The sequence below is a fragment of the Anarrhichthys ocellatus genome, unplaced genomic scaffold, assembly GCF_004355925.1.
Source record: "Anarrhichthys ocellatus isolate YVR2014 unplaced genomic scaffold, GSC_Weel_1.0 scaffold14, whole genome shotgun sequence".
Classification (NCBI taxonomy): Eukaryota; Metazoa; Chordata; class Actinopteri; order Perciformes; family Anarhichadidae; genus Anarrhichthys; species Anarrhichthys ocellatus.
In genome coordinates this window covers 1,176,103-1,200,071 of record NW_022280044.1, presented here as the reverse complement: position 1 = coordinate 1,200,071, position 23,969 = coordinate 1,176,103, and the positions used below count along the sequence as shown (strand labels likewise).

The following is a 23,969-nucleotide window of genomic DNA, read 5'->3' as shown; positions in this document are numbered from 1 at the left end:
ATATGAGTGGGAACCACACACGTGTACACCCAGTAACCAGTGGTCTGTGTGCTGCAAACCAGTAGTAAACCACGACCTTTTAACAACGCTCATTCATATTATAAATAGCTGCCAGTTGGATTATCATCATTACATCTGTAAATTCCATCGGACTTGAACGCAGCGTGCGGAAGCAGCTCCTGCAGGCTGCGTTCAAGTGCTGTGGTTTGTCCCTAGCTAAACCCGAAAGGCAGCTTCACCTCAACTCTAACTAGTTAGCATTAACAAACCAGTCTTTGCTTAGGGGAGGCAGCGTTTTACATTTAATTTGGATGGGGCTAAAATGCATGTGACGTTAGTGACTGGCTAACTGGCTGTAGATAACACATCTGGGAGAAACAGTAAAGCCGTAAAACCTCTCCCAGTGTCGTAGATCTAATCTACTCGTCAAGATGTCAGCTTTCTCTGAGGCGGCTCTAGAAAAGAAACTGTCCGAGCTCAGCAACTCGCAGCAAAGTGTGCAGACGTTGTCGTTGTGGCTCATTCATCACAGAAAACACTCGAGGACCATTGTCGGTGTTTGGATCAACGAACTGAAGAAAGGTAAGGTCGACAAAAGCTAACAGTTTAGCTAGTTCCCCCACAATAAAGAACCACACTAATAACTTAAGTTGAGTGTAGCCTCTGGCTGCAGGAGCTGGATAGCTGTGTGGCTAAAGCGTTATTGTTCATGTCCAGCTAATGTTATCATAGCTCACTTTAAAGCTGTTGGGCATGGTGTCGTTGTTAGCTCAGTTACTGCTAACGCTAGCCACGTTAGCACTGGTAAACAAGATGACAGCACACATAGTTTAGCCCTGACACAAGGCCTCCATAAGATACCTCACGGTCAAAGGTGACCTTTAATTCAGATATTAAAAGCCCTTAATTCTGTTATTGCGGCACCACGTGGCAGACTGATAATGTTAATGATTAGCTGGTGAACATGGTGGAGCATTTAGCAGCTGAAGAGCTCAAAGAGGCAAAGAGTTGGGAGACCAAATCAGAGCATCCAGGTGTTCACTACCAAGACTCCACGTTAATGCTGATGTTGCTCCACATCTGTGGGATGTGTAAGTATCTTTTGAAAGGTGATAATATGTCAATGTTGTGTTTACAGCTTGTTCTACTGCCACCAAGTGTACAACAAATCAATTCATGCAGCTTAAAGGTTATAATTGATTTATTTTATGCAAGAAAATAAGACAGTTTGTGAACAACTTCATGAATTTGAAAGGTGATTGCTTGTAGAGATGCACCTGCTGAGAATCAGCTCCCCTCCACTCTATGAATCTGTCTAGTGAGTTTCAGCTCATTGTTTTGCTTTAATAGCACTGTTTTTGGATGCAGTAGTCAGCTGTTATAAATTAAAAGTCTCTAAACGTCCCACGGTATACCTCACAGCAGACAGACACAGCTGGGGGCTCGCTGGTGAACACGATGGAGCAGTTAACAGATGAGGTAGATTTCTCTCAGGACTAAAAGAGAGTGGTTATATTATTAGATTGCATTATTAGGTTCATGTTCACCCTACATCGACATCATTCATCCGTGAGTTAAACACTGATCACCAGAAATAGGTCAGTTAATCAATGACTTCAACCTCAAATTCATGTGGCCAATGATGCTCCCTCTACTTAGTAACGTATTCTAGCTGCTGCTATTTGTCGCTGCTGGGATGGACTTGCATTTCTTCTGGTATGTAAAAAAACTTAAGCTAGACCAAAAGGTGGTTTCTCAATCATTTTGTTTCCTAATTTCTTTCTCACTCATTCTACTCTCAAGCACTGACACACACATTTGACTAAAGTTCAACTTTGGATCCCCCGAAGGCTTCAAGTGTTCCACTGATGCTGTTAAGGATACAAGATACACTGAAGTTCAGTCAGTGTGATACTCAAAGGCTTAGGCAGCAGTTAGTGTAAATGAAAATAAAATAATGTTTATTCATTGATTGCTGTTGGGATGTGAAGAGATATTCAACAGAAATATCAAAAATGTTTTTTACGATTACCAACCCTACCTTTTAAGGCAGCAACACGCTTTATTTTTCTTATTTCTTTGAGAGTCACTGAATAATAAACTCCTGTGTCAATTCGATATTCAATATATCATTTTATTTTTGGCTTATTGTCACTATAATAGTTTATAAAACATCACAGAATTGAAAACGCTTCTTTCACCTTTCACTGCAGAAAAGATGATCCTGAATGTGTTGAACATTGCTGTGTAACTATAATGTAATGGTGTCCTATGGATTTATAACACGTTATTATTATTGTTATTTTGCATCAAGGTGCCATCAAAGCGACTACTGTAATCAGACTAATCCACATCGGATCATTACAGTTGAAGTTAGCGGGTTCACAAATGTATTTAGTTGATGCAGTTACAGTAAAAGTACATAGTAGATTTTTTGTGAATATTTTTTAAAATTAGTTTTAAGAAGCATATTGTCTGGCTGTGTGGTATTACTCTAGTGGTAGCTATTACTGGCCCACGTTTCCTTTAGGGTGCTGTTCACCAGCCTAATGATATCTCAGGAGCTTGTTTGTATTTTCGGAACGTGTCTGAGGACCTGAAGGTGTGTGCCGTGTTAATAGCAACGGGGACAGTGACGGCACATTCCTCTTGAGCTTTACGCTCGGCTCAGTGTTGACTTGTCACCATTCCAAAAACAACAAAGAGATGCACCATGATAACGTGACTGTGCCATGAGGAACATGTTGGTGGATAAAACACAAACGCAACAAGCCGCGTGGTTAGAGTGAAGAAAAGACAAATTACACGTGGAATTGAATTCTTTCACAACCTGTGTGAGTTAACGGTTGTTGCCGGACAAATTTAGTTCTTAGCTGTGACTGATCGCTGTGAGTGTGATGTGATGTGCTGGGTTTGATACATGGAAGAGTAACTTAAATACACAATAGTCTGACTTGGTGGGAAAAACATGGCTTTGGATTTACAATTTGGTATTTTTCTTCTTGTAATCATTTCATGAAGAATGAAATCGATAATCTGTAGTATAATCTTCAGCAGGGTATTGACCTACCGCTGGGCTTAACGTTCAGTGGTGTAAATCATTACCAAAGGCCTCACTTTAATATGTGTGTGTGTGTGTGTTCATTTGAATGTATGCAGCTCAGGTGTCACGCAAGCTGACCTTCGTTTACTTGGCCAATGACGTCATTCAGAACAGCAAGAAGAAAGGACCGGAGTTCACACAGGACTTTGCACCGGTCATCGTCGATGCGTTCAAACATGTGTACAGGTCAGATTTTCTACGTCATTTAGGACTGTGTAATGTGTGTTTTTCTATTGTTTGTCTGTTGTTTAAGTACAGGGTCATAGTACATGTTGTAGTCAGTAACCTAATCCAAGTATCACAATGGTAAAGGGAAATCACTTGATTACTTACCTCAATACCAAACATGCAAATTAAGATGAGAGAAAAGTAAAATGCAGAAATATCGCCAACATTTTGATAAGCAGAATATAATATACAACATCACTTTGTGCTAGCTTGTGCTGTACTCTGATGATGTTCTCCTTTTCTGCTTTACATACAAAATAACGGCAACATTTCCACCCAATGAAAGCATTGTTTTTCACTAAGTTAGAGTCCATTCTGTGAGACTAGTGTTGTGAAATGTTGTAATGTGTGCGCATGGTACTTGTACAATGTTCTGTATTTTAAGATGCGTTTTGAAATTGTAATGCTGTTTATAATCCCTGTTTTGCTAAATGTATCGGTAATCTGATCAAACTTTGTTTCCTAATCACGTAATGCCATTCCATGTATTCTGTTACTCCCCAAGCCTGATTAAGTAGTGACTGTTTTTAATATATTGATGCACAACTTTGACTTCAAAATTAACACTACAAGAACTTGCAGTCAGATTTATGCAAGAGGGATTTTGTAAACACTCGAGAATTGCAGCTTAATATGTGATTCATTATCTCTGGGACCACCGGATGGGAATAACCTAAACACGTTATGAATTAATAAGAAGAATTTATCTTTTTTTCTTCCTGTATTGTCCAGCCCAAATGTCAGCTGTATGTCCTGTCTTGTGTTTTCCTGTCTAGAGATGGCGAGGAGGGCTATAAGAAGCAGCTAGGTCGGGTTTTGTCTATCTGGCAGGAGAGAGCTGTGTACGAGAGCAACCTGCTGGATCAGCTCTCGCAAGTCCTTTGTAAGTTCACCCAACACTAACGCTACTTAATACCAGCGTTGGGCGCGTTACTGAAGTGCTGAAGGGATTACAGTTATTAATCCAAGTAATGCTGCTTTACTGCGTTAACAGAACGCAAATTCGTTTTTTTGTGCCGGGTGAGTTCATGTTACGATGACGTGAAAGCAGGTTGGTTTGCATCTTCACATCCCGTCAAACTTCAGTGAACTTTCAGGCAAATGTGAGGCTGAGCCGTAGCCTACGTTTTCCTCATATGACATCGGCCTGTGCCCCCCCCTCCTCGGCAGGAACACAACAGTTTAGCTGAGCGTGCACGTGCCACTGATACATATGGCACGGTTCTCCTCCATCATACTCTCATTCTTTTAAGTGGATGCTGGTGGTCGTAAGAAGTACATGCTTAGTGTTTTATTATTAATAAAAAACGATCTTATTAGAATCAAAAGTGAATATAATAAAGTACCTGGCTGTTTGGCTGGCAGCTGACGCTCATGGAAAGCTCTGTTTGTCTTTTATTCTAAACCCTAGATGGAGAAAAGAAGGCGAAGAAGAGGGCGTATGAGGAGATCCGACCAGACGATGAGGACTTTGCTTCCCAGAGTTCCCCAGCTGAGCCCCCACAGGTGATTCCCTAAACAAACGGCGTCGCCATAAATACAGGGTGTTAATGAAATGCACTGTGAACCTTTAGAGGCTCTTTTTAATGATGCAGCTGCCTCTGGATGTATTTGTATCGCAGTACTTCCTTTCTCTGTTGCCTCTAATATTGCTCATACTTGACGCATACTCATGTTCACTCCTAAATCTACCATACTTCCTTAACATCTCTCCTTCCTTTGCTCCCCTGCTTCTCATCCTCCCGCTACCTCAGACAGCGGAGTTAATCCGAGCTCTTCAGGAGCTGGAAAATGCCGCCTCTGGCGACTCAGTGCTGCGTCAGCGCATCTCATCCCTTCCTGCTGAGGTGCAAGACACCTCGCTACTTCACAGGATCACAGGTAGGAGGCAGGACACTATTGTACACACACACACACACACACACACACACGTATGTTCCACCGCTCACTCATTTGTTCTCATTGCCCAACTATCCCTCAACAGTAGATGATTTTTCTAAATATTCCAAAATGGTTCACCGGACCTTTTTAAAAGTGTTGCAATGATCTGTATGGAAACCCGTATCTTCTGGAGGCTGAGACAACACGTCTACATCATTGAACCACTTTGACACACTGTTCATTAAAGAGCATACCGAGTGTAGCGGCCTAGCCTTCACTCCAAAAAAACAAACGTTACAAACAAACTGAAGTGCCCTTGAACAGGACACGGACAAAGATAAAAATGGACAAAGATAAAAATGGCTACCATCTAGCACAGGAAACCATGTTTGATTCGCCAGTGGGTACACAGTAGCTCTTTACGCTGTACCAGTATTGACGGATGACTGAATGGCCTCCAGTTGAACCCTCTAGACTGGTTATGCTCTCTTTGTGCTCTCTGTGCTTCAGATAAGGAGTCGGGGGAGCGTCTCTCCCGGCTGGTGGAGGAGGCCTGCATGGTGCTAGCGGACTACAGCGGTCGCCTGGCGGCAGAGATCGATGATCGGAGGCAACTCACACGCACACTTACGGTCTTCCTGCAAAGCCAGAAGGACGGGCTGACCCAGAACGAGCAGAAACTAGAAGTGCGTAAATCACTTTTCTTTCTTTGGATTACTGTGTGTCTGTTGTCCACCTCACCTTTGTGCCACATCATTATTGTTTCTGGTGTTCATCTGTCTTGCGTAGCTGTGTGCTCAAGCTTCTTTTGAATAACCGTTTGTTTTCATGTATTTCAGCATGTTGCATACTTCTGCAGAGTGCCTGTCATGTTGCTGAGTCAGACTCTAGGTTTCAGACCGTAGATTCTAATGTGATTGTCAGGCCTTACAAACAGGAGAGATACACTTGGACTCACTGTAATATTTTCCCCTCTCACAAGGAAGTACTTCTTCTTTTAGCCTCTGTCATTTAACCCGGTTCAATCTTTACTCAATGTATACTTCCTTCTCTTAAGGTAAGTATCAACCAAAACACTTGATTTTGGAGAAACTCAACAACATATTTTCTTTTTTTTCTCTCTTAGCAATATTCTTTTTTTGTGGTGACAATAACTGTCCAGCCTTTTATCCACAGGATACCAAGAAGATAAAGCATTTCATATTTGTATCTTCACTCAGTCAACTCTTTTGTAATAAAAAAACAAAAAAACTGAAAATAAAAAATAAAACTGATTTTGTGAGTGCTTTTATTTTGCGGTTACATGTGCAGCTCCTGGTGGAGATGGTCTATAATAACAGTATTTGTTGTCTTTCTAGTATTGACACAGTAAATGTTAACTTCACATTCAAGCTTAAATTGAGCTCCATTCAATAAGAAATCCAATCGCTCAAATAGAGGAAAACTTACGACGTTATTACAGGTCAAACCAAAACAAAGAAGGTTTTTAGGAATCTTGTTACAGGGCAGGATTATTGTGCCTGTTTTTGTGTGACTCACACTAAATTTGGTGAGGAAATGTGTTTTCAAGCACAACACACCTACATGCATCAGCTGTAAACGTACACAATAAACATGCAATGCAGCAGATATGACACCTTTGAGTGATACTACATGTTACTGTGTCTTTAAGGAGTAAAACACAATATATAGGTGGCTTTGCTGGCTGACCTGTTACGTCACAGCCATGAATTCTCTTATAGTCTAATCGGCCACTATGGCTTCCCTGCAGATTTGTTGGTTGTCTTGAACAGAGAGTAAAATAAACCTAAACACTTGAACCCTCTTTGCTTTGTGTATTGGGGGGGAAGAAAGTTAGTCTCTATTTTGATGATCTTACTTAAGTTTCACAGATGGAGGTGAAAGTAAACCGGGTAGCAAGTTAGTCATGAAGCTGTGGCAAAATTAGTAATACATCTTTCTTTTTTCTTTTTTAAAATCTCATAATAAATGCAGGTGTTTTGAAAGAGTTAAATGGGTTGCAGGCTTAATGGCTAAAAAAAATGTGTTTAATATGCTCGCACAACTTTTTGTGTTTTCAAATTCAACTTAACTGTGAGTGACGACATGTATTTGGCCAGAAATCCAAACTTTGTGTCATTAAACTACGTTAGACCTTTAACTAACACCACATTCTGTTTTACACAATGCAATACAAAGTTATCATATCAATGACATAACCTTACTTCTATTTTTTTTTAATGGTCTTCATATCTTTTTATTCACATTTTCTAATTACATGATGTCAATTCCTTACAACTGTCCACTATGGCTTTTGGGACTTTGAAAAATTCAAAAATCACAATGTCACTCATTCAAGCTATGAGATATTTGAGCGCTGATGAACCTTTTTCTGCTGTGCACATTTTCAGGAATACAAACGCAAACTGGCGAGGGTGACCCAGGTCCGAAAGGAGCTGCGTGCGCGTCTGAACAATCTTCCAGGAGGACTCTACAACTCTTCCAAATGACTAAAGTTTCACCTCCTGACCGGATAACCTGACCCTCCTGCTTCTGCAACATCTCAACCTGTCTCTTAGACATTTGATCAGTGACTTTGCCATATTCTTGGTTTTGGGAAGTGTCTGTGTGGTGACCTGTCGTTCTCATTCTGTCTTTAACATATTATTTATCCACATGGCTTTCATGAACAGAGTGTCTTCTTTTTCTGTCTGTGAGTTCATATCTTTGTGCTGTATGTTATCAGTACATTGAAAATTAAGATTCGTACTCGTCAGACAACAAGCCCCTCTTGGTTTGGTCCCTTTAAAGTGGCATCGGTGATGCTGGTGTGATATTTTTGTATTCATAGTGACTTAAGATAATGCACCAGAGAATACCCCCCCTAGTGTGATCATTTATAATATTTTCAGTGTTTTGGATTGTTTTCGCAAGTTTATTTTACTAGTCTATATCTGTAAATTAATCTGTCTAACTCTTGGCTGTATATCGTTGTTTTTATGCAGTGTGATAATGGCCTCTGAAGAGAATGTACAATTTAAGAAACCATATTCTGAAGCTGAGCTGTAAGCCATGTCCCTGAAAGCAAACCAAAATGTGTAATCATCATTTACGTAAAGCCTCTTTCTGCGAGGGGTTTGTAAGTTATGGTTCTATGTACATATTGAAATTTGCATGTAAATATGATGGGAGTTATACCTGTAAATGATTTGTATCATTGTCGACGAGGCGTGTGGTGAAATGGTCATTCAGACAAATTACTGAGCTATCTCTCTGTAGTCTAAAGCTGCTCAGACCTCCACTGTACTGACATAATGACCGAAGGAGCCGGTTGTCTTGTTTACTGTATCACACACTGCTTCATAGATTTATCCTTAACTCTACTGAATGCTGTGCAGACGCCTCACACAGCTTGATAGGTGCCCCTCGTTTCCAAAGCCAGACTTAAGCTGTTGTTTTTGTACATTTAAAAGCAAATTCTTCTTAGAACCAAATAAACGGAAAATGTACAAATCTTTGCAGTCTTGTCTGCAGTATACAGTATCTAGCCACTCGATTTGATCGCATGTGTTGGTCCTGGCCAGCAGGGGGCGTGAACGGACGTCCATCAACAGTCGCGGAACTAAAACGACGTCGCTCTTGTTTCCGACGGAGAGATGTGCACAAACACAGGAAGTAGCCATCAGCAGCAGCATTTTTTTTATATAAATTTCGTCGCTTGATGAATACAGAAACAGCTGATGATCATACAACATATGCAGTACAAACCACATAAACGCCAATTTGCAAGTGTTGGCAAGATTAAACTGCGCGAATTGCTAGCTAGCTCCCAGTAACGTCACGTTAGCTAAGCTACTAGCTAGCGTTAGCTTGGTTATGATAAACGTTTGCTAAGCTAACGAAGACAACGTTAACACTAGCCGTAAAACATCCAACAATGGACAATTTCGAAACACCATACGAAGACGAGTCCTCATTTGTTCAATGCACGGTAAGCTAGCATTACGTTACACTCAGGTCTACCTAGGTTAGCTGTAGCTAATGCAGCAGATTCACCTTAGTGGTTACTGTTGTGGCTGTAGTTTGTGTTGCTATTGACTTTGTACAAACACGTGTTTCTAATATTGTATTCGCCTCATTTACAGCTATAAAGATGGACTAATGTCTGCTTTAGTTGGGATATGTGTATGATATAACTGGCTGTATATCATACCACCATACGCAGCTGTGATACTGATTGATTTATGTTTTCTCTCTTTGAATCCAGGTCTGTGATAAATTCATGAAGGGTGAAACCTTGTACAAGATACACCTGACTACACCGGGACATAGAAAGGTACACAGCACAGTTTACTGGTGCAGAGAGCTGTGCGGTCTGTGAAAGTGTTGTTGATTTGAATGCAGCTTAAACACCCAGTGATAAACTAATAAGTTAATGGTCAGTAAGCACCTTTTCTGTGACTTGTGTTTGTTCCATGGCCTCTTTTTATTCAGTCACAGGTCTTCCACAGGTCCAAGATAAAACTCCCAGCAGGAAACAAGGAGCATTTCCAAGCCATCAGCAACATCTGGGGACTTCTTTTCAAGACAGTGTTGTATTTGTCGTGTATTGCCTGCTGGTTTATCCCGTGACCTTACTTACTTCACAGGGAAAGTGAATGCTTACCAACATTTGTCTTTGACCATTATGAAGACTTTGTCCAGGTCATTTTGGAGGAGTGCGATGTCTTTGTAGAGTGCACCTTGCAGTAAGTTATTGGCACATGAGAAAGCAGTCAGACTGACCTATACGACTTGATTTCTGTTATTTTATCTCATCACATGTGGACGATTGTGATGGATACAACTTTTTTTTTTTTTTTTTTTTTTTTCTTTTTTTTACAAAAGCAGCAGGTTTCCTGTTTTTGAAAGATGTGCTTTGCATCACAAAATGTCTCCTGTTTTTTGGAGGTCATCACCTATAAATCCACCTGCATTTCTCTTGCTCTGAGGTGGACAGTAAACGCAACTCATAGCCATGGATCCATCTCTCAAGCCACACCACTGGAATGGTTTTGATGGTTTGCACATGGCAAACCATGAAGCCTGAACACTGGATTGATTTGAGCTTGATAACTATCTTCAGTGGAGCCTGGTCAAATGGTCTTCGTCTTCTTGTGAGAGACCTGTTGGCAAATGTCCTTTTCCGTGGTGTCACATGGAGGATGTGCTTAATCCTCTGTCTCACTGCACTGTAATACAAACATGTTCTGGCAATTTTCTTTGCCTGCTTTGTACAGAAAAACTCACTCCAGAAACTTACCAGCCCGAGGACTTTCTGTAAATCTTCTTCTATGGCTTTTAGTTCACTAAAAGCTGCAGCACTCCCAGACAAAACAAGTGGAAATGCCATAATGTGTCTGCATTAGACGGTTTTATGTTGCGCGAGTGGAGCCAATCACAAGCGACTCTGAAGATTCATGTGTTGTTGGGAAGCTTCGATAGCTGACCTCCGACTCAATTCTTTCCCACTGCTCACTGATGGAGTCAGGCCTGGAGTACAAATAGGAAATGCAGAACAATATTTTGACAACAGATGCTAACTAATTGTCCACACACTATCTAGCTATAGTAGCTTGTCAGCAACTTCAGTCCTTTGTCGGTGTCTACTGTCTCCACTGGATGCATTCAGACTAGAAGCTGACATTCTTTTCAAGAGTTCTGCGGGATGTCAGTTAATTTCACGATTCATCTCATGCCTGGGACGTGAAAAAAGTCATTTGCGCTGCCGGGAACGGAATCATCATAACAATACAGCAATAACGCTGGAATTTCTTTACTCTGTCATGGGTTTTAGACGGGACTGCGGGTTTTTTTTTTTCCGCGGGAGTGGGATGGGAGTGAAAGTTCCCTTGTCACCCTTTAGTTCAGACGCAGTAGTGGCGTGTGGTCAGCTCCGTTTTTGGCAGAGCTCACTGCCAAATACGCAATCACTTACGCTCGTAAGCAAAAGTTGCTTGAACATTGGTCAAACATGTGTTTTGGTCGTGTTGACGAAAACTGGATACTGCTTCTCCGCATATAGATATCCATCTTCACGAGGATACGTAGGCCTACCTTTACTGCGCCTCAAGTGAGCCGTTGTTTTAATTGTTCGAGAATATATTCATCCAATGATATAACCCTTTCTCTGTTTGTAGCAGTGGTGAACCAGTGTCCTGTTTACCCGGCACTGATTGACTTAATTTTGTTGCTCTCCTTTCGTCCCCGGCAGAAAGAGGATGTCCTTGTTGCTTCGGGTAAGTAGACTTCATCTTCAGCATTGTCATTTTTTTCCAATCTGGCTTTGAGTATATTTGCTGTTCTATTACGGCACAAAGGTAACCGAGGTCGCTCTGATCGTTGCCTCGTTGTAATGGAGACTATTTTGGTCTAGATCCATCAACGGCTGTGATCCTCTAAGAATGACTATGAACTCAAAACAAATCAAAGGACATGTCCTTGGTTGGACTGTATCCTACTGTGAGAATGTGTGCAAGCACTTTATTGTCAGATATAGAAACTTGAAAGTCTGGTTTTTGAATTTGTATGCTGTGCAGCCAAAAGAATGTCTACACGACTTGATGTGTGCTTTTTGCCCTCGGCAGTTTTCATGCTTTGGCTTAATTCCTGTTCAGGGGAATCTTGACTAACCTGCACAAAGCCCTAATCGTACCCCAGTGAACACCTCCAGGATGAAAGGGAACGCAGACTACGAGCCAGGCCGCATTGCCAAGCACATCAGCGGCCGACCTCACTTATGCTCTCGTGGCTGAATTGGGGGGGGAAAAATGTTATGGAGAGCCAGATTAATGCCAATGGTTTTGGAATAAGGTGTTCCACAAGTGTTAGATTGTCCATGTACATGCCATGTGTATGTTCGACCGTTGTTCAGCACAGTTAGGTTGTGCAGCCTCAGATGTAGAGGCGTCAGGGACTCGGGATTTAAGGAGAGCCGAGCTTTGGCCGCTTTGAGCTGATCTGGGCAGAGGCTTCTTCTGTGGTGTGGTCTGGTTTGGAGTCAGTGGGCACAACTGGTTGGCTCTGAGAATGCTCCTCACTTTCTTAAGTGGGCCTCTTGAGAAAATATATAAAGACCCCCGTAGCTGAGAGTGTGCCCTCTGCTGGTGTCCTTTGAGTCAACAGAAATGGCACTTGCATGCCACCTCCGAGCAGAGGCCTGCAGTGAAGCCTACACATCTAACAAGCTGATTGTTGAATCCAACTTTCGGTTGGAGGTGGGTTCAAAATGGAAAAGAAAAAGTACGTTCATGCTCGTTGCATGTATAAGACACACGGCCACAAAACGGTTTCCAAGCGACTCCTGTGCACGTTTGCTCGTGTGCCGCCTGTGGAGGTATGTTCCACTCTCAGCTGTGTGAGAATGTGGTTTATGCTCAAATACACAAAGGCGGACTTCTGTTTGTTTAGACCGAGCAAAGAGCTGTGGCATGCTCATGCTTGAGCTAAATACACATTTTCCTGCCACTATTTTTGGAGGTAGGAAAAATAATTTTTCCTTTTTAATGTTGGTTATTTCGGTAACATCAGCATCTATCAGCTTTTGTCTTTAAGATGTCACAGTAGTTCAAGGAAGTAATGCCTCCTCAGGCATTTTTCTTTTCCTGCAAAGTAAGCGTTTGTATACCTTTTTTTTTTTTTTCTTTTTTTTTTTTAAACCATCTTGGTCAACATGAACCTGAAGACATTCGCACAGCAACACCAAAGAGTCATGAGAGATGACCTCTCTGCTGATGTAAGTAGAGCAGAAGACCGAAGTGTTCAAAGGTGAAGTGTTGGAGATCATACAAAAAACCCCATGTATGGTTACTCTGTTGCAGCATTCAGATTTCTGACATCAGTATGTGAAGTGGAGAATTCAACACTTTGTGGCTGCAGCTGCAGTGAAACTGCATTTGCTGTTGTATTCTGCAAACTCGGTTCTCAACAAATCCCATTTGACTCAGCCTCCGTCTCCTCAAGGCTGCGGTGGTCTGGAACAAGGTGAACACGAAAGACGGTTAGAACTGAAATACAGTGACGGTGTTGCTACATCTTAAACAACTCAATTACATGGAAGATGATTGGAGCAGTCCACTGGTGTTTGTACAGTTCTGTGAGCCAACCGATAAAGTAAGTTCATCTCACAAATGATGTGACGTAAGATAAACAACACCTAAAACGCTTTTTACACTTAAAGCTGCTACAAGGAACTTTTGTTTTGGGTTGAATCTGGTGGTCCCTGTGGACAAAAGTTGCAGTGCACCAGATTCCCTTTATAAAACCTGCCAAATTACTGCAGCAGAATCTGCCACCGCTCAGTCCTGGTTCCCCCCTCACCCCAGTGGGCCCAGCTGTACGGCCTGGTTCTCTAGTAGTGTGGCGTCTATGTCTCTGCTCCTGGTCGGAGGAGGAGGAGGCGCTGCTGCAGTGCGCTGAGCTCTCCTCCCGCCGGTGTTCCGACTGCAGGTCGAAGGCGGCAGCGAAGAAGGATCTGGGTCTGTCCACAGCGGCCTGGTCGCTGCTGGAGGCCGAGATAAAGGACTCTCCGGGAAAATTGTCACGATTTCACAGGGATGATGAGCATTACAAATAACTAAACGGATAAAAGCCAATCTTCTTGCTGATGGTCTCGGTTAATTATGAAGGTCATATTGAAGCACCACTGTTAAATAGAGACTGTTTCATTATCAGTCAAAAGTTCCTCACAGTTACCTTAAAGTAGACCATGCACTGTGCATATATTGTATTATCTTTAAAAGAAACACTTTGTTGTCACGTTTTCTTTTGCTAACTACACGTGTTTGGGTTTCTCAGGGTTTGCTGTCAGACGTCCCCGCATACCGGAAATTGAGGACATTGTACAATATCTGGATTACATGAAGCTTGATGAGCCCATCATTGGTGAATAACTTGATAACATTTAAGTCCAATATTTTATTTGTTCATTTAAATCCTATTTACCTTTTTCTGCTTTTATTTCTTAGGTTTGAACTATTTGGAGGAACTGCCTTGTGATGACCAACAGGCAAGCCCCAAATACACATGTAAGCTCTGTCACCAGAAGGCAAACCTACTGGAAATGGTCCATCATGTGATTGGACGTAAACACCGGCAGAAATATGTGGTAAAGCATTGTGAATATTTTCCAAACATGCCAGTGTTTGCTTTTACTTTTTCATTAAAAAAGGCGAAACAAATTGAGGAATGCTTTACCTTTTGTGTTTTTGTAGGAACTGAAACGGCCAGACTTGGTGACCTGGAATTCACAATCCATAATAACCCACGGAGGAAAGATCGTACGAGCCAGGGCAGAGATAATAGAGAGACAGGACGGACGAGGAACTCCAGTGGTGGGACACACAGATCTCGGCAACCAGACATGTTGAATATTATTATGTTAAATGTACTTTTTTGAGAGTAACGTGTTGTTTGTGTTTCCTTTTTTTTGTGTTTCAGCTAATGGCGAAAAAGGGGATAGAGGGCAGATTGAACACCTCAAGAGGTACATTCTTACTGTGAATTCTGTGTAATAATTTAACTTGCGCTATTTTGACACTATAAATGTACTGAGCAGGGTGTTTTACAGAATTTCATTCAGTGCTAAACGGTGTGACTTGGGAGTTATTTTTGTTGTAATATACTTTTAATCCTTTTCAGAGAATCTGATGTAATACATCAAAGTCACCTAATAAAAAAAACAACAGCTCATATGAGCAATGCTGTACCTGATATTTTTACTTTAAGTGTATGTTTACTCTTCTTCCCTAGTTCCCCCAAGGCAGAAGCAAAATAGGGATCGGAACATTTTACAGAGTTTGACCCAACGAAATGTGCCGTCACTCCTGCCAGGCCTCATGGACTATCGGGATGAGCACTCTCACCCAGGGAGGTGTCCCCCAGATACAACGCCATTCCGTCCAGAAGACACCTACATGTTGGACAGAGACAGACCGATGTACCCACAGGAGGACACTCTGGAAGAGGAGCTGCAGAGGGCAGATCACAGGGAAAGTCATATGTACAGACGAGAGTATAGGGACCCAGATTATCGTACAGAGTATAAAGAGGAATACGTTGAAGATCCACAAAGAAGAGCCGCACCAGAGCCAGGTGGTGATCGCAGGTACGAGTCAAGGCAGGAGATGCCCCATGGCCAGGCCCAGGATGTAGAGTATTACCCAGACAAGTCTCCCCCGTACAGAAAGCCCTTCCCAGAAAGAGATCCACTGAAGGAGTTCTACACTGAGGAAGTGAGGAGGCGTGGGCGAGCTCGTTCTGAGTACTCGCCCACGCAGCCGGTGCACCCCGAAGACGATGAGCGGCGGTGTTCCTTGGACAGGGAGTCTGGCAGACGTGAAAGTATGAATGGAGCGGGCAGGCAGGGGTCGAGTGAACCTGAGGCCAAGAGAAGGAGCTTTCCCACAACTATGGTGAGTGACCAGACGCCTGAAGGCCGCTTGTTTCATTTCGTCAGAGATTATCGTCACGAAATGAGAGAACCATATCAAGAGGAGGCAGTTGCCAAACCTGGGCAGAGCAGAACAGGAACCCTTACCTCCCAGAGGCAAGCGGAAGCTACCAGGGCCATGTCTGACATCCCGGAGCCATTCAGGCGTTTCCTGAAAGGGGCCGCTAACGATGAGGGACACGGTAAAAGAAAAAGAAAGAGCCGCTTCTCTGATGCCACTGCAGAGGAGGCGGAAACAACGAAGGAGATGTGAGTGATAATGTACCTCGTAGTTTTTCTGTAAAGATTGCTCTCCATGAACCCGGCTGGCTGATAACTTTTTTTTTTTTTTTTTAAATGTTTTATATTGTTTGACTGAATGCTTTGTGTCTTACATTATTTTTCTGGACATGTTTTGATTTATGTTTGCAGGTTCAGCGATGAGTATGGACCTCCAAATCCAAAGTTTGGCGGTCGTCCTAGACCCGTCCATGGAACACAACATCCTGACCGATACATGGAATCGCAGGTAGTCACATTAGGCTATTTGTTTTGATAAGCTAGTAACCTGCCCAAATGTTACAATGCTCACTAATCTAGAAAATGTACTCACTTATGTAACTTTAACTGCTGTAATGATGTCAAACCTGTTGTGTTTGTTTAGAGCCTGCGTCATACTGAAAGCTCCCAAAGAGACGGCTCTGAGTCAGGGGATGTCTTCGATATGCTGGTAAGATTTTATATTTGTATCTGCAACGTAGCAATGATGTCACAAATCATGTGTTTGTTGTGCAGCCATTCATTAACGGGGGGGCATCTTAACTGTCTTTTTCACTTGTCACCAGAAAAACATTGAAATCGAAAATACAGATGAGGCGGACTTCCTGAAGAACAAACTTTGCGACCTTCTGAAAGAATTCAAGACCAAAAAATCTGAGAAAGCTGTGGTATGTCTCTCTTTCTAACTAAACGTGTCGTTTAATTCTCTGCCCGCAAAGCACTACACATGAATTAAAGCTAGGGCTGGTAATGTTGAGAAACTAGCAAGAGTAAGCTGGATTAAAAGCTTTAAAGAAACATGTTTTTGTTGCTCCAGCAAAATAGCCACGGTCGAGTAGCCATCTCCAAAAACTACAACAGCTTTAGCCCGGACCCTGAGCTGTCTCCAAAACATCAGTACGACACAACCCACAGAGAAGACTCGGACCTTAGACGACCAGAAGACCTGTACTTTAAAGAAGATCACAGAGGAAGAGGCTGGCGACAGCATGAGCGTACACCGGAAAAGCAGCTAAATGAATACCACCACCCTGTACGCGGGGAGCCCGGACAGTCCAACAGAAGACGCTATGAAGGTATACATTTATATATAAGTCATTTGAAGCATAGGAAGGAAGAACTTCACGTTGTGTAATAACTTATTATCAATAAACTATGTTTTCCGGTTCCCTCTGTCAAAATAGGTCTGCATTTTTACACTTACTTTCATGCAAGTTATTTTCCTATTGTTTTTCTTTCAGAGGTTTTTGGGTGGCCCAGGACGCAACATGCTAGCCATCCAGATGAGCCAGCACGGTATCCTGATAGATTTGAGGAACCCATGCACCCGCTAGACTACCCACATGCTCCCGAGGAGTTTAGGGACTCCCAATCCTCTCCACCTCCGCTCCGCATGGAACGAGGACACGGGATGGACATGGGCCTTCGGTACTCCAAGAACCTGGACAAAATCACCTCCACCCTCCTGGAACTTGTGGCAAGGAAATAATTTCCATAGAAGTTATGTAGACATAGATATCTATAGATTTTCTGAGGTGCTTTGGTTTGAAAATTTAATTTCCCTCTTCCTTGCAGTTTTTTAAGTGTTCTTTGCTTTAGACATTTATAACGTTGGTTCTTGAAAATGTTTTTAAGTTAAGTGTGAACATTAAAACATTTATCTACTGTGGCTGTCATGTCTTTAAATTCTTTATATTACTGTTATCACCAGCAACAAGTTAGAATATTGTTATTGTAATAGTAGTCTATAACTTTGCAGCAAATTTGATTAAATTCAACTTCCTTTAACTGAACCCAGCTGGTGTTTTAATGTCCTGCAGACATTTGTGAATTTCTGGTCCAATGTAGGAGTTTAATGAAAGAAAACTTTTAATTATTTTGATAATTCAGTCAAAGTTGTTCTAGTTATTGTTATTATTAGCAGCAGTGGTATTCATATGTTTTATTTTATCATTGTTACACACGGGTCATATGGTGTAATTGGAGTATTACTCAACTGGCTGATGTAGAAATGAGTCATTTTAATTTTTTACTAGTTCACTTATGTTTCATTTTGACTAATAATACTTTACTATAATGCTTTACTTTAAAGCCCATATCCCTTTCAATTTAGCACATTTAATGAAGTGCGGTAGGTGACTGACGCCATTAACCAAGGGAACGTAACTTCTACGTCATCACGTTCGTGCGTCCAACTATTTCCGGTTCGAGTTGCAGCCATCTTGTTTCCCCCTGCTAGCTAAATAAAATAAATAATACGCTGAGCCCGGACTTCACTTCGAACCCGTAAAACAAAGTGAGTAAGAAATTAAAATTCGTTTGTGCGTAGGACGTTTACAAGAAAAGGAGCCCGGCTGGTGGAAGTTTGAGCCATTACTCGGCTTCTTTATCGTGTGCTGTTCTTGACCAATAGACGGTTGTTTTGGAAGATGAACATAGGCGCCATTTCCCTCCCCGCTCTCTGAGGCGCTTATTGGTGGCCCGCTGAAAGGGATCACGGGTGCTCAGGAAACTGATGTTTTGTGTCCGCCATGTTGGCTCCTGTCTACATTCTTATCAGACGGATTGGCCATTTCAACTGGAGCCCGAATGGCGTCAGTTGCAGAACGAACTTAGCCCTAAAAACCTTGATTGGTGGAATCTAGTCCGAGGTTTGATTGGTCTGAAGGACAGATCCAAACGTTGCCTTTATTGGTTAGACCGCTTCTTCCTAGCATCGGAAAGCCTTGCAAACTTTCACTTGATGGCAGGACTCGTTGTCCAGTGGTTATTATAATTAAACACCTAAGCTCTACAACAATCACACGTGTGCATCTCCAACAAGCTAACATAAACTTCACTAACGTTATCATACCGTTAGCTGCTAGTGCTAAATGTCGAGCGTTGATGTGCTGGTGTTTTAGCAGCCGATATGTCACAGTTTAGCTCTACAGTGTATTTTAACTTTCTAGTTTATTGTAACGTGCTTATTAGTAATTAACTCCTGTATTCGGTCTGCTGCCCTATGATGTAACATCGGTTAATGTCTCCTGCTAGCCGCTTTGTTTGTCCTCACCGGCTAATGTCTGCTGTAGCGACCCAGTTTAAGTGCAACATCATGAGAGAAGCTAAGGCGTTAAAGAGCAATGGTGCTCTACTCCCAGTGTAAATGCAAAGTGCAATCTATATGCAAATGCCAAGTGTGTCTTTACTGTTAATCAGATCAGCGTAAGCTACGGTCCTGTTGTTGATGAAAATTTATTTACAATCCCTTTTATAATGCTTAAATAATGAAAGAAGAGTTTTAAATTACGCCACAATTTAAAAAAAAAACTAAATCACCCATCATGCACTTTTTCATCAATGATAATTCAATAAATGCTTTTAGCATACCAGCAATTTGTTTTATGTTAAAGATTAAGAAGACAGTACCACCTCTGCTATAGCCTCAGTTATTATAATTATTTCTAAGGTGCGTCAGCATTTCCTATTAATTTTTAGCGGAATAGACAAATGCTGTGTACAGATTAGTTTTGTAAATGTATTCATCTGTTGCGTTCTTACTTCTAGCAGGCACATTATATTTAACATGACTGGATGAGGGAGAGTCACCTGTGAGAAAGTCAGTCAGTTTACCATTTATTCATGCAGGTGTTTTTGCCTCTTAATGGGTAAATGCATGGCTTGGCCTGGCTATCCTCAGGGTGCTGTGTGTTTATGAAACCTATGGTCTGGCTGGTGGTGTATGTTTATCTCTAAACAGCGTCAGAGAGAGCAAATATGTCCCCGCTACGGGCAGCACAGGTCATGGGAAGGTCTCATTTGCTCGGTGACCTTGCCAGGTGTCATCACTGAGGCATTTTGGGTAGTCAGAATACATCTACAGAGAAAACCGCTGAAGAGATTAATCTGTGCGGCTCTGCTCTAATCATTAACCGGATGGCTGTAGTACCTGCTCTAGTCCCCATGCTCCTCACAAAAATAGTAAAGGGAACATTTGGCTTTGTTTCTCTTGAGTCTCTATCTTGTTCTATCGCCCTCTCTCCACTTGTTCTACCCCTCCCATCCTAGAACAACTCTCCTCTCTGTCCTTCTCCATCCTTCCGGTTCCCCTCCCCCTCTAGGTTTTTCATTGATGGGGCAGGTTTGCTCTCTTTTTCTCTCTCTTAAGCTCGTTGTGTTCCTCACTACAGTCGGGATTTGCAGTAAACTGCAGCATAAAGCTTCAGGTCATACCTCTATCCTTCGCACGAGTTTTCAGTAAAAAGCACTCTGGCCCCAGTTTTATTACCATCACACCTGCAATTTCTGTCACTTCTCAACGCTTTGTGTCTAACATTTATGTGTCTTAATGAGTTTGCATACTCGATGTGCAATTACTGATGCAGTTGATGAGTTGGCCAAATGAGCAGCAGTGTCATGCTTTGGCCCTCTAAAGTAAAGGTTACGGTGTTGAAGAAACTACGCAGCGGTGAGTTAACAAGAAGGGCATTGTGTGACATTGCTGACGTGGGTTTTTGATGACGTTTAAATTGTGGAAGTTGCTGTGAGTGTAGTTTTTTTTTTTTTTTTTTTTTTTTTTTTGGGGTCAAGACAACAATGTCTTTGTTGACAGACTTTCACCCCTATCTTATTCTTGTTTATCCACAAATAGGACGGGAATCAAATGCAATCTTTTTTTTCCTCCACCGTGGCTGCTCGCTCACCAGTCAGTGGATTCTTCTTCATCTTGTACAAAGGCTCGACAATGATCTTTTTTGCCCTAATTAGTATTTGTGTAAATTTGACTGACACCATAATTAAAGTTTCATTGTATTAATGTTGTGGCTGCAATTTTACTAATTGTTCCTGTGAGTCATGAGCATTTGTTGAATATAGTCAATTATATTCAACTAATTCATATTCTAAACGAATAATGACGAGTGGCCATAGAGTGCCTTTAACTGATAACTTGTGCAAATGATGGTGGTGTGACCTGAATGTACAATGAATCTCATAACACTTTGGCTGGTTATAGGCTAGATGTTTGTGTTATGTGTACCTGTGACTGTGAGCAAGGATGAATGAGAAAGCAAGGACAAAGTGTGCGTGTGTGTGCGCATGTACACCTGTGCACACGTATGAGACGGAGAGTCTGCCTAGTATGCTTTTGTACTTTAAATCATGTGGATGCAACATGCGGCATCCATTCTGGCACTTGCTTTAGCCAGTGAGGACTAGCGTGGCTGCCTGCATCACGGTGCTGTCAGCCTGTAGCGGCAGAGAGGAGGCGGGGCGGAGGGAGACATTTAGTTTGACATTGTAAATAAGCAGAGAGCAGTTGTCAGAGAGCAGACCGCGGAACCTTTCTCATCCGTCCAGCAGCAGGAGAGGCAAGGACCGCCCGAGGACAAACAATGCCGAGGCAAGCCACCACGAGCACACCCTCACACAATCCCCGAAGAGCTTTCCACAACTTTAAATAGTCTTTTCCCCCCCTATTCTCTTCTCTGCTCTCTCTTCCTCTTTTATTTTCCCTGACCCCTATCCTGCAGCTCAAGGTAACTTAGAGCAGGAAGTTGGCTGTTGGTAAAAGGGGGTTGAGCGGAGGAAAGGGGAGGAGCAGGGGATGTGCCGGAGCCGATTGATGTGTGCAGCATCCAATGGCATAAGAGGATCTTGTCTTCTCATTGGTTGCAAGTGTGAGAGTGAGGCGGGAGCCGGGTGTGAGGCGGGATTTGAGTATCAAGTAGCATGCTAGATTGATTACTCTCGAATGTTAAAGGGGAAGGAGGCTAGAGATTTTTGTCTGAGAGTCAGGAGTGCCGCTGTACTGTTTGCCTGCTGTTGTGTTGTTGCCTGCTGCTGTGCTGTGCTTTCTATTCCCTCTCGCCCCCTCTTCTCTGCGCCGGGCCAGGGGTCAGCTCAAAGACAAATGCACGGGTCACGACTAGAGAGGGGGAGAGGGGTGAGAGAGTGCAAAGGAAAGAGAGAAGGTCAGCTAGTTGAGTGGACTTGGTCCGAAGAGAAACAGGACAGACGGGGCTGCATGTTTAGGCAGGAGGAGGACGTTGGGGGGGGCTGCTGAAGGATACGGGGCAATGTGTAAAGGAAGAGTGGGAGAGAGAAGGGGGGGGGGTAGAATAAGGGGGGGGGGCTTTGCTCGTCTCTGTCCAGGCTGAGAGCCTTTTTTTTTTTTTTTTTGTTTTTTAGACCCGTCCAGTGGAGCCAGAGTGCCTTTTGTCTGTTGATACGATCAGGGGACCGGAGGAAGTGAAGGAGCTTGAGAGAGTTTTTTTTTTTCTGTCAACCTCTGTGCCTCTTCTTCCTGCTGCTGCTGCTGTTGATCTCAAGGAGACTTGAACAGGGTTATCTGTTTCCATGTATTCTGCTCCGCTCCAGCACGGCAGACCGTTCAACATGAAGGGCACAGGGGTAAGTTTGACTGCTGAAAACACTCCGACTGAGAGAAGACCTGTCAAGTTGGTTAGGCTTTGAGGTGCTGAATACATTTTTCACATCTGTTGACTTTCTGATGTCTCTCTCTGCTCTGCAGTGTTGAGAGACCGTCTGTCCTGTACAGCCATCCTCAACCCCCTCCCTTTCCTGTCCTGTAGTACTCTCCTTGGAACATTGGAGTTGTGTGTGTGTGTCTCTCATCCATGTCCTTCAGTTGTCGCTTCAGCAAATCAGTGATGCTTTTTTACTGAAAAGTATGTTTATTGTATTCTGTACTATACTTTTTAATTCTGAAAGTAGAGAGTTAAGTCTGTCTGCCTTTGGCTGCCACTAGTTTTGACTTTTGACTCACGTCAACACTTACTTAAGTGCGTTGCTGCGAGATGCTGACTCTGTGCTCAGATGTCCTTCACTGTCTTGGTGGTGTTGATGTCCTGGGGGCCTGTGGCTGCAGTGCTCACGGTGTTGGTTCGGACTCCGTTTTTTTTTTTTTTTCCCTCGCTGACGTCCTTGTTTACACGCCAGCGCCAGACAGTGACGCAGAGCTAGGAGCCAAAGATGGCATCCACGTTGAAAGGCGATGTTGTGCATTGTAGAACTCTGTGAGCATATCTCTCAGTGTTGTTGTTGGTGTCGCGGGTCCCCGGGGGTGGAGGTGCAGCTGGTTTCAGTGACCTCGGGACCCCCCCCCCCCCCCCCTGACAGTGCCAGATGGGACAAACTGTCAGCTTCATGGACAGCGGAGGCTAATCGTTTGATCTGATCTCTTCTGATGGAGTCTTTGGAGGGTGACTCTTCTCTCACTTGCTGCTTTGACTGGCTTTGTCTCCCCTTACTCGCTCCCTCATTGAAAGTTTCCATTGGTGCCTTTGACAAAACAAAGTCCCAATGGGGAAAGAGAGAGAGAGAGAGAGAGAGCGTGAAAGATTGAGAGAGGGGAAACTAAAAATAACTCTTAAGTTGAAGCCACTGCTGCCAAATCCCAGGGTTGGCTGCTGTCTGCATTCGATTTGAATATTTGTGCCACATTCTGTATCGTAGGCACGCCGGGGGGAAGGAAAAGTTAATAAAACATGCAAACCACTTAGACAATGCTAGGCCTTTGAGCTTATCACTAAGGTGACCACTACCGCCGTGCATTCGCTCTTTTGCCCTTGCCGCCTTTTTGTTTTTACTTGTGTACACTGTCACTAAAGACGGTGTGGGCAGCCAGGGGGGAGTCAGCTGTGTTTCAGCGTGTACTCTGCAGGTAGCTTTAGCCCGGCCTACTTTGACGCCACAGACTGGGCCTAGCATTGGATGAAGGTCACAGGAATGTGAGCTTGGCTCCTGCAGCCTCTCTGTCGGCAATGACAAGGAAACAAGAAGAGGGAGATGAGAGGAAGCGAAACCCAAAGGGAGATACCGAAACAAAACTAATATGTACAGTATGTGATGTTTTTATTAAGCTTCTTAGAAAGTGCATAGCCCGAACCACTGGGGTCACTTAAGTGCTGCAGTGAAAGTTGAAAAGCCTGTCCTTTTTCTATCCTCTCCCTCCCCTTCTCTCTCTCTCCCTCCCCTTCTCTCTCTCTCTCTCTCTCCCCCCATCAT

The 23,969-nt window shown here is 43.0% G+C and overlaps 3 protein-coding genes across 17 annotated transcripts in view; all 3 read left to right on the top strand.

Moving 5' to 3' along the window:
• Positions 1–119: 119 nt before the first annotated feature.
• LOC116387002 (regulation of nuclear pre-mRNA domain-containing protein 1A) lies at positions 120–8,708 on the top strand. 2 transcript variants are annotated; one of them, XM_031853672.1, is made up of 7 exons: positions 120–582; positions 3,160–3,289; positions 4,108–4,214; positions 4,743–4,837; positions 5,086–5,212; positions 5,723–5,898; positions 7,624–8,708. In XM_031853672.1, the coding sequence occupies exons 1-7, from the start codon at positions 432–434 to the stop codon at positions 7,720–7,722; spliced, it is 885 nt and encodes a 294-aa protein (XP_031709532.1). In that variant the 5' UTR covers positions 120–431; the 3' UTR covers positions 7,723–8,708. The 2 variants fall into 2 exon arrangements, with proteins under 2 accessions (XP_031709532.1, XP_031709531.1); XM_031853671.1 differs by lacking the exon at positions 7,624–8,708 and having other exon boundaries at positions 5,723–6,486.
• Positions 8,709–8,861: 153 nt separating this feature from the next.
• Positions 8,862–17,624, top strand: LOC116386998 (uncharacterized). 2 transcript variants are annotated; one of them, XM_031853651.1, is made up of 13 exons: positions 8,862–9,203; positions 9,480–9,548; positions 11,466–11,490; positions 14,048–14,134; positions 14,218–14,357; positions 14,464–14,583; positions 14,690–14,735; positions 15,002–15,950; positions 16,113–16,209; positions 16,345–16,410; positions 16,526–16,627; positions 16,777–17,035; positions 17,201–17,624. In XM_031853651.1, the coding sequence occupies exons 1-13, from the start codon at positions 9,150–9,152 to the stop codon at positions 17,446–17,448; spliced, it is 2,262 nt and encodes a 753-aa protein (XP_031709511.1). In that variant the 5' UTR covers positions 8,862–9,149; the 3' UTR covers positions 17,449–17,624. The 2 variants fall into 2 exon arrangements, with proteins under 2 accessions (XP_031709511.1, XP_031709512.1); XM_031853652.1 differs by lacking the exons at positions 8,862–9,203; positions 11,466–11,490.
• Positions 17,625–18,104: 480 nt separating this feature from the next.
• nfyc (nuclear transcription factor Y, gamma) overlaps positions 18,105–23,969 on the top strand; it is a 21,648-nt gene continuing 15,783 nt past the window's right edge. For 3 of the 13 annotated variants that reach the window (XM_031853667.1, XM_031853662.1, XM_031853670.1), the window contains exon 1: positions 18,109–18,255. The gene's annotated coding sequence lies outside the window, so the exon portion shown is untranslated. The other 10 variants (XM_031853666.1, XM_031853665.1, XM_031853657.1 and 7 more) reach the window with 7 other exon arrangements.

What these genes read in the sequence shown, in the direction of transcription:
- LOC116387002 (XM_031853671.1), top strand. Translation starts at nt 432, where the DNA reads ATGTCAGCTTTCTCTGAGGCGGCTCTAGAAAAGAAACTGTCCGAGCTC. An exon ending in TCAGCTCTCGCAAGTCCTTT is followed by an intron (nt 4,215 to 4,742) that starts GTAAGTTCACCC and finishes TCTAAACCCTAG; the next exon opens with ATGGAGAAAAGAAGGCGAAG. An exon ending in GCTACTTCACAGGATCACAG is followed by an intron (nt 5,213 to 5,722) that starts GTAGGAGGCAGG and finishes TCTGTGCTTCAG; the next exon opens with ATAAGGAGTCGGGGGAGCGT.
- LOC116386998 (XM_031853651.1), top strand. Translation starts at nt 9,150, where the DNA reads ATGGACAATTTCGAAACACCATACGAAGACGAGTCCTCATTTGTTCAA. An exon ending in CAGATTGAACACCTCAAGAG is followed by an intron (nt 14,736 to 15,001) that starts GTACATTCTTAC and finishes CTTCTTCCCTAG; the next exon opens with TTCCCCCAAGGCAGAAGCAA. An exon ending in GCGGAAACAACGAAGGAGAT is followed by an intron (nt 15,951 to 16,112) that starts GTGAGTGATAAT and finishes TTATGTTTGCAG; the next exon opens with GTTCAGCGATGAGTATGGAC.